The 18,081-nt window shown below is 44.0% G+C and overlaps 1 protein-coding gene across 3 annotated transcripts in view; it reads left to right on the top strand.

Annotated features, from left to right (window-relative positions):
• Nucleotides 1-18,081, top strand: part of prkcz (protein kinase C, zeta) — a 181,553-nt gene that overhangs the window by 113,230 nt on the left and 50,242 nt on the right. For all 3 annotated transcript variants that reach the window (XM_075476008.1, XM_075476007.1, XM_075476009.1), the window contains 5 exons: nucleotides 3,402-3,499; nucleotides 4,809-4,895; nucleotides 8,412-8,547; nucleotides 8,740-8,827; nucleotides 9,694-9,813. In XM_075476008.1, the coding sequence (XP_075332123.1) occupies nucleotides 3,402-3,499; nucleotides 4,809-4,895; nucleotides 8,412-8,547; nucleotides 8,740-8,827; nucleotides 9,694-9,813 (529 nt within the window). The remainder of the gene's footprint in view (nucleotides 1-3,401; nucleotides 3,500-4,808; nucleotides 4,896-8,411; nucleotides 8,548-8,739; nucleotides 8,828-9,693; nucleotides 9,814-18,081) is intronic.

The raw sequence follows: 18,081 nt of genomic DNA, 5'->3' as shown, positions 1-18,081 counted from the left end.
AAAAGGGTGGAATGCTCTCTTCGGGTCGGGAATGAGATCCTTCCCCAAGTGGAGGAGTTCAAGTATCTCGGGGTCTTGTTCACGAGTGAGGGACGAATGGAGCAGGAGATTGACAGACGGATTGGTGCGGCGTCTGCAGTGATGCGGGCTCTGCACCGGCCCGTCGTGGTGAAGAAGGAGCTGAGCCAGAAGGCGAAGCTCTCGATTTACCGGTCAATCTATGTTCCTACCCTCACCTATGGTCACGAGCTGTGGGTAGTGACCGAAAGAACGAGATCGCGAATACAAGCGGCCGAAATGGGTTTCCTCCGCAGGGTGTCTGGGCTCTCCCTTAGAGATAGGGTGAGAAGCTCGGTCATCCGGGAGGGGCTCGGAGTAGAACCGCTGCTCCTCCGCATCGAGAGGAGTCAGATGAGGTGGCTCGGGCATCTGGTGAGAATGCCTCCTGGACGCCTCCCCGGTGAGGTGTTCCGGGCCCGTCCCACTGGGAGGAGGCCCCGGGGAAGACCCAGGACACGTTGGAGAGACTATGTCTCTCGGCTGGCCTGGGAACGCCTCGGGGTCCCCCCAGAAGAGCTGGAGGAAGTGGCCGGGGACAGGGACGTCTGGGTCTCTTTGCTCAAGCTGCTGCCCCCGCGACCCGATCCCCGGACCAGCGGAAGATGATGGATGGATGGATGGATGGGTGAATTAAACTTCCATTACAAAAGCATCTGCACAAAACAATAGCTTCTCAGCTTGGTAAAAAAAAATCAGAAAAAATTAGAGGTTGTCCCTATTTAAGGAGTTTTTTTCACCACTAGAGGGGGCCGGAGGCCATTGGATGAATGCCAATGCTGGACCGGACAAGGGAGAAAAAAAAATAAATAAATCAATTTAAAAAAATCGGCCGATATGGACCGGCCCATTGTCACCGATCTCAAAATTTCTTAGATATCGGATCGGTGCATCCCAGATTGAGTCCACCATGAACTCCTCTGGATACCAAAGTGTTCCAGAGTCAGATGTGAGGCCGTCTGTCCGACAGCTAAAGCTGGGCTGAAACTGGCTTATCAACAGGACAAAGATCCCAAACACAGCAGCAGATCTACAGCAGAATGTGTGAAGAAGAGAAGAATCAAGGTGTTGCAACGGTCCAGTCAGAGTCCAGAGCTCAGCCTGCCTGAGATGCTGTGGTGGGACCTTCAGAGAGCTGTGCAGAAACCAGAGCTGCAAACCTCAATGAGCTGAAGCAGAAGGAGAGAAGAGTGGGAACAAGATTCCTCCTTTAACCATGAGAGAGACTGAGAACACCCCACAGGAAACCAGCTGCTGGATCAGGGGTTCACTTAGTTTCTCACTGCTGCTGAAGCTGCTGGATCATGGGTTCACTTAGTTTCTCACTCACTGCTGCTACCAGCTGCTGGATCAGGGGGTTCACTTAGTTTCTCACTCACTGCTGCTACCAGCTGCTGGATCAGGGGTTCACTTAGTTTCTCACTCACTGCTGCTACCAGCTGCTGGATCAGGGGGTTCACTTAGTTTCTCACTCACTGCTGCTACCAGCTGCTGGATCAGGGGGTTCACTTAGTTTCTCACTCACTGCTGCTACCAGCTGCTGGATCAGGGGTTCACTTAGTTTCTTACTCACTGCTGCTGAAGCTGCTGGATCAGGGGTTCACTTAGTTTCTCACTGCTGCTGAAGCTGCTGGATTAGGGGTTCACTTAGTTTCTCACTCACTGCTGCTACCAGCTGCTGAATCAGGGGTTCACTTAGTTACTCACTCACTGCTGCTACCAGCTGCTGGATCAGGGGTTCACTTAGTTTCTCACTCACTGCTGCTACCAGCTGCTGGATCAGGGGTTCACTTAGTTTCTCACTGCTGCTACCAGCTGTTGGATCAGGGGTTCACTTAGTTTCTCACTCACTGCTGCTACCAGCTGCTGGATCAGGGGTTCACTTAGTTTCTGACTCACTGCTGCTACCAGCTGCTGGATCAGGGGTTCACTTAGTTTCTCACTCACTGCTGCTACCAGCTGCTGGATCAGGGGTTCACTTAGTTTCTCACTCACTGCTGCTATCAGCTGCTGGATCAGGGGTTCACTTATTTTCTCACTGCTGCTACCAGCAGCTGGATTAGGGGTTCACTTAATTTCTCACTCACTGCTGCTACCAGCTGCTGGATCAGGGGTTCACTTAGTTTCTGACTCACTGCTGCTACCAGCTGTTGGATCAGGGGTTCACTTAGTTTCTCACTCACTGCTGCTACCAGCTGCTGGATCAGGGGTTCACTTAGTTTCTCACTCACTGCTGCTACCAGCTGCTGGATCAGGGGTTCACTTAGTTTCTGACTCACTGCTGCTACCAGCGGCTGGATCAGGGGTTCACTTAGTTTCTTACTCACTGCTGCTACCAGCTGCCGAATCAGGGGTTCACTTAGTTTCTCACTGCTCCTACCAGCTGCTGGATCAGGGGTTCACTTAGTTTCTCACTGTTGCTATCAGCTGCTGGATCAGGGGTTCACTTAGTTTCTGACTCACTGCTGCTACCAGCTGCTGGATCAGGGGTTCACTTAGTTTCTCACTCACTGCTGCTACCAGCTGCTGGATCAGGGGTTCACTTAGTTTCTCACTCACTGCTGCTATCAGCTGCTGGATCAGGGGTTCACTTAGTTTCTCACTCACTGCTGCTACCAGCTGCTGGATCAGGGGTTCACTTAGTTTCTCACTCACTGCTGCTACCAGCTGCTGGATCAGGGGTTCACTTAGTTTCTCACTCACTGCTGCTACCAGCTGCTGGATCAGGGGTTCACTTAGTTTCTCACTCACTGCTGCTACCAGCTGCTGGATCAGGGGTTCACTTAGTTTCTCACTCACTGCTGCTACCAGCTGCTGGATCAGGGGTTCACTTAGTTTCTCACTCACTGCTGCTACCAGCTGCTGGATCAGGGGTTCACTTAGTTTCTCACTCACTGCTGCTACCAGCTGCTGGATCAGGGGTTCACTTAGTTTCTCACTCACTGCTGCTACCAGCTTCTGGATCAGGGGTTCACTTAGTTTCTCACTCACTGCTGCTACCAGCTGCTGGATCAGGGGTTCACTTAGTTTCTGACTCACTGCTGCTACCAGCTTCTGGATCAGGGGTTCACTTAGTTTCTCACTCACTGCTGCTACCAGCTGCTGGATCAGGGGTTCACTTAGTTTCTCACTCACTGCTGCTACCAGCTGCTGGATCAGGGGTTCACTTAGTTTCTCACTCACTGCTGGATCAGGGGTTCAGACAGCCCCTCCTGGGGGGATTTTTCAAAGACTTGAGTACAGTTCATCGGAGAAAGAGTATTGATCAGACGTATTGATTCTGTTATCTTTACATTATCTTTGCTTCATGCCGCCTCTCTCTCTGTCTCCCCTCATTTCTCCAGGATATCGACTGGGTGCAAACAGAGAAGCATGTGTTCGAGCAGGCGTCCACAAATCCTTTCTTAGTCGGCCTCCACTCCTGTTTCCAGACAGAAAGTCGGTAAGAGCACGAAGAGACTGACACTTCCACAGAGATAGATCCCTCTTCAAAGCTGCAGCTTATGACACCCGACACTTCTACTGAGCAATTAGAGAAACTGCCTCATGATAAAGGTCTTTATTAAAGGGGAAGTTCGCTTTTTTTTTAAAAAAAAAAACCTGGGCTGTGTTCGAAACACGCATACTACATAATTACATACTGCATCCTACATACTACATACTAGAGATGTGCGGATGACGTATTTTCCCATCTGCAACCGCTGCAAAAAATATATATCCGCCCGCTATCCATTTGCACAAACATTTTTTCACCGATTTTCAAAACCGAACCCGCCCGCCATCCGCCGATAGGTGTAGGTCTATTGAAGGTGCCTTGGCTATTTGTATCGGCTTTTTCAAACAGCGTAGTGCATTATATCTTGCCAATAAATCCGCCTACTACTATGTAGTGGATTATAGTGCTGTCAAAATCCCTCCCAAGTGCTAAATTGTACACCTTTAAGACACACAGCCGTCACAAGCGATTGAATTCCTTCCAAGGCATTCACACTATCACTAGTTACAGGTTAGCATACCCTACGTCTCCCCACTTGTATGTGAAACATTAATACAGAATATAACTACATAGTTCTACATTTTGGATTAACCGATCTATTTCCAAGCATCACACGACCCTTCCATCACCTTGAAAATGTGCATTCCACTGTCGTTTTGACATGTCTGCATTGAAATACTATTTGCAGCTATATTTCACACTCCATCAAGAAAAAAGTAAAACATGATGAGCACGGGCACACCGTTTTGAGTGTACGAATTTTTTAAAAGAATCTAGACAACAAAGTCCGTCTACATAGCGCGATAAATCCATCCTTTAGCGCAAATGTTCCCAACCTACTTCAGAGAATGTAAAACAACTTCAAAGCTAATAGGCCCAAATCAACATGCCTGAAGCTGATTTCTCTTAAGCTCTAAACTCTGTAAACTTTAGCAACATTTGAAACATTTTCAGGCGAGAAAGTAGTCGTTTAGATCCCCAACGTGTTGAAAACCTGACAAAATACCGGCTGTTTACAATTTTGTTCCCACGAATTCGGTGCTACTAAAGCTAGCCGCAGTGAGCAACGCACTTCCGGTTATTTTCACAAAATAAAATACCCGTTGACAACAAAGTTTTTTTTTATGTAAATAAAGCGAAGGCGAATGTTCCCCAAAGCCAACGCCCCAGCAGGTAAAATGTGCAGCGCCCTATATTAATACCGTTAAAGAATGTCAGCAGCTCACCGATTAACTTGCAAACCATGTTTTTCCAGGTTATTCCTGGTGATCGAGTACGTGAATGGCGGGGACTTGATGTTTCATATGCAACGGCAAAGGAAGCTCCCTGAAGAACATGCAAGGTAAACATCCAGATGCTCAACATCTGTTCACACACATGTTTTCAAGTCCCAGTCGCAGAACTTCACCATATATCTGCATTTAGAGACACTTTAACTCTGTTGCTCCCACGTGGAAAGTTGTCACAAAAGCTGCTGCATATATTTGGAAGCATTTTTTAATGATTATGAAGTGAAGGGATGTTTTTCCTTTGGTCTGTCACGAATACGGCCGTGGAAAAAGGGTGAGTTTGTTCAGGAATAGGCTGTTTGATCAGAGAAATGGATGCATTTCTGATTAGACTTTGGTTAAGCTGACATGGCGCAGCTGCACAGGAAGCACATGGCAGCTGTTCTGAGGTGAACTTCCTTCAGAGGGGTCACTCGTGTTTCTCGCGACTGCATAATGTGAACAGAGGGGTGTGTCTGTGGTTGTTGTCTTTCGTTTCACAACAAAACTCTGGTCTCGTGAAAGGATCCTGAGAGTTGTGGTTCAGGACAGCTCCTCTGTGTGTGTGTGTGTGTGTGTGTGTGTGTGGTTGATTGAAGATGCTTTTATGCCCTTTCTTTGCACTCAAGATTGAATGTTCCACAAGAGCATACACATTTCTTTCCAAATGCATGCTTAAAGGGAGGCTTTAACGGCTCTTCTTGGATGTGGCAAAGCTGCCAAGATCCAACGTAACACTTTTTTTTTTTTTTCCATCTCTGAGAAATATAATGAGCGCCCATAATTCATTGTGCCTGTCTGCTCGCGGGGCTCTCCAACCGCGGCTCTGATAAATGCTGGATCAAAGGCTGAGTAATTTAGAGAGGCACCGTTGGGCCCCTATCGGCCTCTGCAATCTGGATCCTGCAGACAGTGGCTGTACATATGCAAAACAGCATGTTAATCACTCATAATGATTGTACATATTCATGAGCAGCGCTCTCAGAGAGCAGCCCTGCTGCATTCCCCCGCGCAGTGGGGGAGGAGGACCGGTGGGCGATGGATGGCGCTGCTGATGGGACGTGTTTTTCCAGCGGTCTGATGGCAGCCGTGAAACAACGGTGTACAATAGAGGCTGTCATGGCGGAGATGTGGGGGAGCGATGTGGGATTTGTGATTCCTCTGTCAAACATCGCTCCGACGCAGTCCTTTCCCTCGGTGTTTTGACAATCATTGGTTTACAGCAGGCAGACGGAGGGGAGCTCGTCAGTTTTAATGACGGCTTATCTCCCGGAGACAGAAAATACACTACCTACACATGCCTCTGAGTCACCAGAGGAGCGCACAGAGAGTGCATCTAATTAGGAGCGAAACTGTAAAAGGTTTGAAGGGTTCTTCCGCTAGAAAAAGTCGAGTCACAGCGCCAGACACAAGGTTCCTTCTGCTGACGTCTGCATGCAAAAGTTTGCCATCATCCTGCACACACTTCAGCCACAGTTGAAACAAAGAGCGACAGATGTTCTTATCTCAACATCTGTCTGGGATTACACGGACAGCGACAGTACAACAACACGCGCCAGATTCAGAGAACTTCTTGGAACAAGTGGCTGTGTTAGAAACCGCATACTACATACTACAAACTACAAACTACATACTTCCATACTGCATACTGACACTATGCAGAGCGTTTACCCACAATGCATTTCACTCCTGCCCGAGCCGAAATCAGCCGGCCTGAAGCTGATTTCTCTTAAGCTCTAAACTCTGTAAACTTTAGCAACATTTGAAACATTTTCAGGCGAGAAAGTAGTCGTTTAGATCCCCAACGTGTTGAAAACCTGACAAAATACCAGCTATTTACAATTTTGTTCCCACGAATTCGGCGCTACTAAAGCTAGCCGCAGTGAGCAACGCACTTCCGGTTATTTTCACAAAATAAAATACCCGTTGCCTTTTATCATAGGGAAAGCCATTACAATACAATCAGTGCTTTTGTTTTGAAAACAGGAAGTGAACCTACCCTCGTTGTAGCTAGCTTGAAACTGCCGTTTTGACAGGAAATGACGATCGGCGACGTCACGTTACGTTGCATCTTGGGTAGTTTGAGTATGAGTAGTAACCTCATGATGCATACCCAACATTTCAGAGAATCTAGTATGCATCCGGGAACTTCTCGCTTACTCAAACTGGCATACTAACTCAAAAAGTTAGTATGAGTAGTAGGAGAAGTATGCGGTTTCGAACACAGGCAGTGTGCCTGGAATTAGTCTTCCCCCAGAGTGGTTCCAGCGCATGTTTGGAGCCGGCATCCGACTCAGATCCACTTCTTACCGCTTTGGTAGCAAGGCGAGTTTATCTGTATAGCACAATTCAACTACAAGGCGATTTAAAGTGCTTTACAGATACATTAGAACAGTAGAAATAAAAAGCATGATTTAAATTTTAACCAAAAAAGAAAGAAATAAGAACAATAGATAAAATCAGGAGTTAAAATGTGATTAATTTTTGAAACTCAAGCTTCAGATTTGGAGCTTTATCCAAACGCAGCTGAAAATAGGTGTGTCTTCAGCCTGGACTTAAACACACTGAGTGTTTCAGCTGATCTGAGGCTTTCTGGGAGTTTGTTCCAGACATGTGGAGCATAGAAGCTGAATGCAGCTTCTCCATGTCTGCTTCTGACTCTGGGAACTGATAGAAGACCGGATCCAGATGAGCTGAGGGGTCTGGAAGGTTCATACTGGGTCACTGATGTATTCTGGTCCTGGACCATTCAGAGCTTTATAGAGCAGCATCAGAACTTTAAAGTCTATCCTCTGATGGACAAGCAGCCGGTGTAAAGACCTCAGAGCTGGACTGATGGGGTCCACTTCTTTGGTCTCAGTGAGGACTCGAGCAGCAGAGTGAGCTGCAGTTTTTAGGTCGACCTGTAAAGATGCTGTTACAGTCATCAAGCCGACTGAAGATGGATGCATGGACTAGTTTTTCCAGGTCCTGCTGACACATCAGATATTTTAACCTTGATATATTCTTAAGGTGATAGTAGGCTGACTTTGTTACTGCCTTAATGTGTTTTAGCACCGACTCTTCAACATGGATGTGAAGTCCCAGCAGCAGGGGAAGAACACGATCCCTCTTATTTTTCTGCTGCCGGCCCAATGTGCCCCATGAAGCAGCACAATCATTGTGTTCAGTACTTTATCCTGAGCTGATAAAGTGGTCCGAATGGAAGAGAATCACCATCATCTGCAGGATGCTTTATACTCTGAGCACATCTGGCTCTACACTATGACTCTGCTGGTCTTTTCTCTGCTTTTATGCACATGTAATATAATATACATGCAGTGTATGTGTGTATATATAAATGTGTATATATATAAATGTAATTTCCCTTCGGGATAAAGTACTTTTTCATTCAATTCAGTTTAATTTCCATTTAAATTCATTGGATTAATTTGTCCCTGTTAAAGTTAACAGTTATTTTATTTTCAGACTTTATAGGAAAAGTCCCGGGTGGAGCTGGAGTTGGGCTTCTAGATTTATGTACGGCCTCGAGTGTAAGCGGGAGGCAGCCGGCCATTAAACGCATCCTTTCTCTCTCTGCTCCTTCACAGATTTTATGCTGCGGAAATCTGTATCGCTCTGAACTTCCTTCACGAAAAGGGCATCATCTACCGTGATCTAAAGCTGGACAACGTACTCCTGGACCACGAGGGACACATCAAGCTCACAGACTACGGCATGTGCAAGGTAAACGCCGACTGCTTTACTTCTTTATGTCTTTGTGGACCGTGTGGACGGCAGGGGCAGCGATATCAATCACAGGGCCTCTGTTTTTTTTCTTTTTTCTTTTATGCTCCACCATTTATGTTCATGCTGATGTCCCGTCCTTCATGAGGTTTCTTTCTTTCTTTCTTCTTCTTCTTCTTCTCTACCACTCAGGAGGGAATCAGACCAGGTGACACCACCAGTACTTTCTGTGGAACTCCCAACTACATTGCACCTGAGATCCTCAGAGGAGAGGACTACGGTGAGTTGTTGAGCAGTAACGCGTATCTGTGACGGTATTTTTGAACAGTGTGAAGGAAATTCAAGGAGGAAATTAAATCTAGGGGGCGCCACTGAGCCATTTTGCTCCGCCCACACTCGTACGAGGTCGTCAGGGTGGACGTGTGTGCCAAGTTTCTTGACTTTGCGATGATGATAAGACTTTCAAACCACAAACGCCATCACACCATTTTCACCGCCTGGCCACGCCCACACCGTTCAGAGTTTGGAAAAGTTTCTCATGATTTCTTTTCTCCCGTAGCTTAAGAGTAACCTGGCCAAGTTTGAAGTCTGTAGCATTAAATCTGCAGGAGGAGTTCGATCATATGCAAGGCGTGGAATCGGGCAAAAGTGGCACGAAAACGCACCTTCCATCCAAAATGGCCGCCTTCCTGTAGATGTGGGACCATGGCGGCAAGAGACTTTTTTGTGCGTCTGGGCATGATGAATGAGTGTACCGAATTTCGTCGTCCCACGAAAAACTAACCCCAATGCGGGGACGAATTTTTAAGTTACAACGCTACAAAGTTAATGAGCGACTCCCAAAAAAAAAAAAAAATTCAAGAGTTTTTGAGCTTTTGAGCTTTTGCAAAAAAGAAGAAGAAGAAGGAAAGAATAACTTCTACAGATACAATAGGGTCCTTGCAGTCTCACCGAGCTGCACATGGTAAGTAAAGTACGGGGCTGTGGAGGATTTAAAGAATCCTTTAACTGCGCTGACATCTGATTTAAAAAAAAAAAAAAAAAAAAAAAAAAAAAAAAGAACAGCTCTGTACGATGAGCACATTTTTGATTTGCCTCAGTTTGAGATGTACTCACCCAAACTTGAATCGTTTGTTCTTCTTTCAGGCTTCAGTGTGGACTGGTGGGCTCTGGGTGTGCTGATGTTCGAGATGATGGCTGGACGGTCTCCATTTGACATTATCACCGACAATCCTGACATGAACACGGAGGAGTACCTCTTTCAAGGTGCAGTGGATTGTATCAATGCCTCAGGCTTATAGATGCATGTAATATTTATTCAGTATTCACAGTACAGAATATAATGTAAATACAGAGTTAGTTCAGTTCTGAGCAGCTTTAAGGTGAATATCTGCTCTGAGCTCCTTTCTCCTCCAACTCAGCCTGAACCCTCTCAGACGAGCTTTCTGTCCTTTCTTTAAGGAGTCTTCAGGAATAGTTCTCCAGGCTTCTTGAAGGACATCCCAAAGCTCTTCTTTGGATGTGGGCTGCCTTTTGTTGCGTTCTCTGCCAACATGATCCCACACTGCTTCAGTAATGTTGAGCTGATTTTCAGCCCACTTCTTGTGTCCTTTGGCCCAGCTCAGCCTTTTCTCCCTGTTTCCCTTCCTTAAGAACGGCTTCCTGACAGCCACCCTTCCATGGAGCCCATTTCTGATGAGGCTTGGGCCAACAGCAGATGGATCAGCTGAAGGTCCAGATGCATCTCTCAGCTCCTGTGTCAGGTCTTTGCTGGATTTTTCCTCTTTCTTAAGGACATCACTTTCAGATCCTGTTCATCTGCTGTAGATAGTTCTTTAGGCCTGACACTTCTTCTTCTGTCCTCCACTTGTCCAGTTTCCTCAAATGTTTTAAGGACACACTGCACACCATGCTGAGATATGCCAAGTTTTCAGCTGACAGCTCTTTGGGAATCACCTTGTTGCTGCAGAAATCCTGTTTTCTGTCTGTCACACTGTGTTATCTTTGCTGTTTTTCACACATGCAGCTAAAGAAATGGGAACAAATCTTAATTCCAGTCTAAAACCCACAAAGAGCTTCTAGATTATTCATTTCTGGTGGCATAAAACAGTTTAATCATTTCATTTATATTAATTGTTCCATAATTAGTCATTAGATTATATCTTGTATTCCTTTTTTAAGCTTTAAATTGAATCTTATTTACTTCTTCTTGATGTTGAATAACATGTAATTCTTATTATTGTCTGTTTTTTTTCCTACTTTTCTACTTTTAGACGAGATAAAGTTCATTTTTTTGGGATTAGGATTTTTTTAAACTGAATTTCATGTATTAATTTGACTCTTTTGGTAACTGAAAGCAGTTTAAAACGTAAATGTACAACAAAGTTGAAACTATGAAGCTGTTTTTCAGAGATGCAACTAAAGAAATGGGAACAAATGATGTGTCTCTGTGACAGGCTGCTGGGAACAAAGTGCCTAAAGATCCAGTTTAAAATTGCTTCTTTGCTAAATTGGACACAACACTCAAGTGCTCTCAAGTTTGGTTCCTTTTTAAATTTTTCAATGAGTAATAAGGGGAGCGTTACATGGCTAAACAAACAAACAAACAAACATCCCTCTGGCAATAGTCAGTTATAAAAAGTTTGAGGCATTTTTCCGTCTTACATAAACAACAATGACAAAAATTGGATTTCTCAGAAACTGTTGTTGTTTCTCGAATAACGACTGAAATAAGTGCCCTGATTGAAATTGCTTGTCTCTTTGGTTAGCATGAGTAACAATTAAATGGATGGAAAAAAGACAATTTCAAGTGGAAATTATCTCAAATCCTCTCGCAGAGGAAACTAGCTTGGAAAGCAAAATGTTTGCAGGAAAGATTAATTCATCGGAGGAAAGCTTTCTGCACATAATGGAACCGACCGTCGACCATTAGACGACAAAAACATGGTCGGCTCGCCAGATTATTTGGACTGCATTTCTTCAATGGAGCATAATCATTTAAAAGGAGCGTCTGATAAAGGGAGGACAAACATCAACAAATGATGGCTGACAGGAGACGGGTGGGCTTGAGCTGTTGGGGTGAATGGCCTCAGATAGCCTCATTTTTAACGCAAGCTTCGGTGATCTATGGGAAGTTTTAGCTGTAGAAGTTACAGGTTGTATTTGGCAGTTCAATAAAGGAACAATAATCATTTCCTGGCTGTAAAAGTATTAATGCCGGCTGGATGGTTCTGTTGTGCCTGGTTGAAATGGACGGACCTCTAATAAATAGGGCTGGGCAACGATTAAAATGTTTAATCTAATTAATCACATGATTTCCCTGATTAATCACGATTAATCGCATTTGTACGCAAAATCCAAAAATGAATCCAAAAGTAGTGTATAGCTTTTAGCATTTAGCTTTATTTTAAATGTGCTGCCATATGAATGAAAGTGCCATAACATTTGTTGTGCAAACACACTTTTAACATCAGCATCTTTCTGTAGTTTTTATGTAGAAGCCTCGCTCCACTGTCTGTTTCCTTGAATGACTTGCTGCTATCAGTTGTGTGTTTTGCCTTTAAGTGATATTTTAGACTGGAACTACTACGCTGAGAAGACAATTCAACTTGGCTGTAAATGCAGGAGTTTTTTTTTTAAATTTACTTTGAAATACGTGCTTTTATGTTGAAACAAGTAAAACAGGAAGTAGCGCCGGTTAGCTCCGTGAGCTTCACACAGAGACCGAGGAGCACCTGTAGTGGTGATGTTACCTGCTAGTTTATCTTTATTTTATTCCTCCATGCTTCGTGGTGTTTGCTGTAACTGTGTGAATGAGATGCAGAGGAGAAGTGGAAGTTAAAGAATCCTAAAGAATTGCCTTTGAGGAATGACTGTGCCGTTGGTTGAGAAGCTAAAGGCTAAAGTGGCCAGTATTACTTTGATTATTTACTGGTACAAGCGACAATGCTAAGAATGCTATTTCTTTAATGATTACAACAACTAATGTTGTCTTTTACTTTGTTTACTCGAACATATAGTTCTACGGTGTTGATGTGGCGTTAATAAACATCTGTGAAAAGAACCGGAGTCTCGCATCCAATCAATGGGCCGCATATTGGCAGAGTTTACAGATGACTTTGGTTCTGTCGACTCCGCCGTCTGGAAGAACTTTAAAATGAAAATGGCCGAGTAAAAGTTCCGTACCCTTCTCCATGTTTGGTGGATCCGCCGATTACTTTCTTTTCCGGTTCCGCAGCAGACAGCAACAGACTTTTATTAAATAAAAGCCTGTGAGCAACAGACTTTTACAAAATAAAACCTGCGTTAATGCACGATAAAATATTTATTGGCGTTAAAAAATTAACAAGTTAACTCTCCCAGCCCTACTAAAAATCAATTTTTTCTTCTCTTGGAATTTTTTTTTTTCTGTTTTAAAATTCCATTGAAGCGGTATTCCGTACCACTTGGATTGATTAACATTTTACCAGTTTAAACCATCCTTCAGCTGAATTGAGTGAGTGGGAAGATAAACATTGCTGTGAGGTTTTTGGGGGAGAAGAAAGCTGCTTTTTTCCAGTTCTATCAGGATGAGTCTGTAACGGTTTCATTGTATTTGCATGGATCTTACCACAAAAAACACTTGTGCTTCCACAGCATGTGTGTACAGCAGAGGTGGGTTAGTGTGTAATGATGTTCAGCTGCTCACTGCTCCCGTACCTCTCATCAACTGTGGAAGATTTGGCTGTACATCATGGCCTCTATTACAGATGAGATTCAGTTGCATGTGTGGAAACACTTGAGTGTTTTCTTCATTAGTCTGCCTCATTTGGCAGCTGATTGAATCTTCATTTGAACAGAAACGGTGCCAAATAATCGCACCGAGGCACCTGAAAGTACAGCTCTGTCTTCCATTAGTCAAATTGTAGGTTGGACATATTTTTGGGTGCTGGTTTTCATTTGGAAGAATCATTTTCTCATCGTTTTTATGGCATAATGAGCTGCATGTTGGAATCGGATTCTGAATGCTCACTTGTTGTTCTTGTTTACATGGTGTGTTTTTATATGCTGGAAGGTCAAACAGTGGCTGAGCTTTACGACCTTGAAACCGCACCGAAGAGAGTCTATAAATCATTTATTCAAATTGTAACAAACCCTGAGAAGCTCCTTTTGGCTTAGTTTTCAGCTGGAGCGAGGTTTACTTCATCTGAGAAAAAGCAGCACATTAATATAGATGTGTGCTAAGGTTGTCAGACGCAAAGAACCCAGAATCTGCGTGCAGGAAACATGTTTTACTGAGAGTCTCTTTACCCGCTTTGCTCATCTGTTTCTTGTGTGCATGTGTTGATAAACCGCAGACTCGGGTCAGCTGTGGTCACCTCGGTGTGTGTTTCCTCCTCTTTGAAACACACAGCTCCGGGGGGTGTCAGTTTCTCTCAGACTGCACAACCGTGCATGTTGTAAAGAGGAAAAAAATCAGCTGGTGGAACCGTCAAAGCGACCCAAGCTAATAGCAGCGATAAGAGGTGGAAGGTCCTGAACCCGACACCCCAAAAAAAAAGGTGATTTCTTTAGACCCAGCAAGCCTTAAAGGGGTAGTTCGCCTCTTTTGACATGAAGCTGTATGACATCCCATATCAGCAACATCATTTATGAACATCTTCTTACCCCCTGCTGCGTCCTGTGAGCCGAGTTCCAGCCTCGTTTTGGTGTTGATGAAGGTAGTCCGGCTAGTTGGCTGGGGTTTAAAAAATAAAGCGTTTTGCTTCTGAAAACAATATGCGTTCAAAAGAGTAATACATTTGCATCACAAAATTGTTAGCCAGAAAAAGTCAGAGCTCACAATCACTTGGCGCTATTTTCTCTCCCTTCGTATCACTGCCTGCTATGTAGATTGTGCAGACCGAGCAGCAAACACTGTAACAGGTGCAGCTGTCGGCTGTCGGCAGCAGGCAGTGATATGAAGGGAGAGAAAATAGTGCCAAGAGATTGTGAGGTCTGATTTTTTTCCTGGAGAACGATTCTGTGATGCAAATGTATTACTCTGTTGAACGCATATTGTTTTGAGAAGCAAAACGCTTTATTTTTTACACCCCAGCCAACTAGCCGGACTACCTTCATCAACGCCAAAACGAGGCTGGAACTCTGCTCACAGGACGCAGCAGGGGGTAAGAAAATGTTCAGAAATGATGTTGCTGATATGGGATGTCATACAGCTTCATGTCAAAAGAGGTGAACTATCCCTTTAATCTGCTGAAACGGAGCTCGCTCTGCGTTCTGGAAGCACTCAGCCGCACTGAAAGTCTCAATGAAAGTATGCTGTGCACAGAAGCTGAGGTTGTCAAAGCAGAGAGCAAACACAAGTGTTCCGGTCCGGGAGTCGCAACTTGGTTTGAAAAGTTTGCAACTTGCTTTTCTCCTGCATTGTTTTATGTACAGTGATACATGTAGAAAACAATGTAGTGATTTGACTGATAAAAATCCACCGGGGTTTTTCCCCCCAGTCGTTCCAGCGCTGCTTTGGAGCCAGAACTCAGAACCAGTTCTTTCTGGTGCTGCAGCAGCACCAACAGCTCTGCTGTTTCAGAGCAAAGAACCACTTATTTAACAGAGCCACCATCACAGCTGAAATGTGAAGCCAGTGTAGCTTCTTCTTAGCTTAATTCAGGAGAGAACATTAAAGGGATAGTTCGCCTCTTTCAGTTCCAGTCTAAAATATCACTTAAAGGCAAAACACACAACTGATAGCAGCAAGTCATTCAAGGAAACAGACAGTGGAGCGAGGCTTCTACATAAAAACTACAGAAAGATGCTGATGTTAAAAGTGTGTTTGCACAACAAATGTTATGGCACTTTCATTCATATGGCAGCACATTTAAAATAAAGCTAAATGCTAAAAGCTATACACTACTTTTGAATTCATTTTTGGATTCTGCGTACAAATGCGATTAATCGTGATTAATCAGGGAAATCATGTGATTAATTAGATTAAAAGTTTAATCGTTGCTCAGCCCTAATATAAAGTTTAATTACTGGTACGCTAACGTGGGACTGTAACGCTAAACGATGTTGTGCTGGGCTGGAAACCAAAGTGGTGAGCTGGTTTCAGACCTGGGAACGTGCTTAACAAAGGTCAGTGCACTACTTCATTTAGTTCTAAGCTTCACTCACCTCCTCCGTGTTGCTTTATAGATGCAAAAACAAAGTAGTTGGTCTAACCTGCAAGAGCTTTTGTTGATTTTTCCCATCAAGCCACATTCAAACAAACATGATTACTCAGTGAAAAATGCAGTGACACACAAATGTCTCTAATTAAATAATCTGCACTGAAGTAAACAACACTGCAAACTAATCTTACAAACATGTTCATGTTTACCAGCAGCGAGATGTCATCATCCAGGAACACACTTGGCCAGCATGTCTCTGGCAGAGGTGTATTCAGGATGAACACGGTCCCTTGACGTGATGTTTGTCCGGATAAGGGACAGGGGAAGAGTTCCCATTATTATTGTGCATTGGATCTATTAAAGAGGTTGGTCGAAATAATGGAACCAGCATGTTAAAGGAAAGAACCATTTAAATATTTGATGTGGAGTTTGTCCTCCTCTGGGAACAATAACTACTTCAGTATGTTGAGGAATAGTCGTATAAGTTTTAGACAGTTTTTAGAGGGCATTTTATCCATTCCACAAGAAGAACTTTTTCCTTCCTTTTCAGAGATGATGGCGGGTGAGAGCGGTTGCTTATTGCTTCTTCAAAACACCAGAGATAGTTGATTATATTATGATTGTGGGGGGCCAATCCAAGTGAGTCACATCTCCGTTTGTGCCATTTTCAACTGTTCTAGCTGTATGAATTCTGCAGATTATCATTCAGGAAGATGGCATCACCAAAACTGCCAAACCATCACAGAACAGGCTGCATTGCCTTACTGTTAGATTCAGATCTACTAAACTGCAGACACTTGTCCTCGTCTCGTTGTTACATAACCATGAGCGAGTGTTTCCATTTTTTGGTGTACCAGCATCACATGAGACACAGTTTCTCTCAAAACATTCAGTATCTGTATGTTTTTGCCATTTGTGATGCAATAATTTGCCTCTTTTGGAAGCCAAAAAGGTCATAGAAGCAAATCTGAGGCGATCTTTTGAGAAGCGTGAATCAGACGTGGTTTTGTTGACTGGTTTTAAATTAATAAACTATCCTCTATAGTTTTAGTTTAGAGTGGCGGTAAAGATGGGGTTCCTGGTGGTTGTAATTCAGTGAAAGTAATAGTTGTTCTAATGTCAAACAAGCCTTAAAGGGGAAGGTTTTTTTTGTTGTTTTTTTAAACCTGGACCTTATTTCTGGCATAAAATACGTTCATCTACTGACCGATAACAGTTTGGTGAAAGTCGGCGTCCTTCGGAAGATATTTAGATCACTGGAGATCGGCGTATATCCATATAACGGGAGAGAACAGGGCGGAGACAATACAGCCTCTAAATAAGGCATTATTTGTCTTTATTTCACCAATACTTTAAGACCAATGAATGAATGAACGTGTACTATTGCACTGTTAGCTCAGAGCTGCCGTGTTGTTGTTATCGGGGGCTATCAACACACACGTCTACTGGGATGACGTCATCGCCGCTGCAGCACAGCTCATTCACTCCTGTAAGGACGTCCATCGTACTCAAAGTCGTCGTCCACGAAGTCAAAATCTGATAAATATCCTGCCGTGTTGCACAAAACTAGTAGCAGCAAACTCTGTGTTAAGTTAGCCAACCGTCACAGAGCACGGAGTGAATGAGCTGTGCTGCAGAGGCACGTCGATGACGTCATCCCTGTAGAAGCGTGTGTAGAAAGCCCCCCGATAACAACAACACGGCAGCTCTGAGCGAACAGTGCAATAGCACGCGTTCATTCATTCATTGGTCTTAAAGTATTAGTGAAATAAAGACAGATAAAGCCTTATTTAGAGGCTGTATTGTCTCTGCCCTGTTCTCTCCCGTTATATGGATATACGCCGATCTCCAGTGATCTAAATATCGCCGACTTTCACCAAACGTTATCGGTGAGTTGATGAACTTATTCTATACCAGAAATAAGGTCCAGGTTTAAAAAAGAAAACGAACTTCTCCTTTATGGCCCTGTCACACTGTTGCGTATGAGAGAAGCGTATGAGTTGCGTATGAAAATTAATAATATAATTTTCATACGCACGAAAAGTCCTTGAAAATAAAGAATTGTGCGTATACTTACCGTATTGAACCTATGAGTAGCTTATGGTCAGCGTATCTCAGCGTATGAACAACGTATAACCAGCGTACTCTGCATATGACTAGCATATGAGTAGCATATGAACTGCGCATGCCCAGCGTACGTTTCAAGGCGCCTATATCAGCAGCCTTTCCACATTGCTCCATTATTGCAGTATACGACGCGCTATCAACATCTCTCGAGACATTCATCTCGATCATGCCTCCCAAGAAGCAATCGTAGTTTGCCCGGGCCCTGGGCCGAGGTCGAGGAAAAGGCAAAAAAACACAAGAATCATTCTCACCAAAACCTGCT

This window comes from Odontesthes bonariensis, chromosome 10, assembly GCF_027942865.1.
Source record: "Odontesthes bonariensis isolate fOdoBon6 chromosome 10, fOdoBon6.hap1, whole genome shotgun sequence".
NCBI classification, from domain to species: Eukaryota; Metazoa; Chordata; class Actinopteri; order Atheriniformes; family Atherinopsidae; genus Odontesthes; species Odontesthes bonariensis.
The sequence above is the reverse complement of the archived record's forward strand: the minus strand, read 5'-3'. Positions and strand labels throughout refer to the sequence as shown.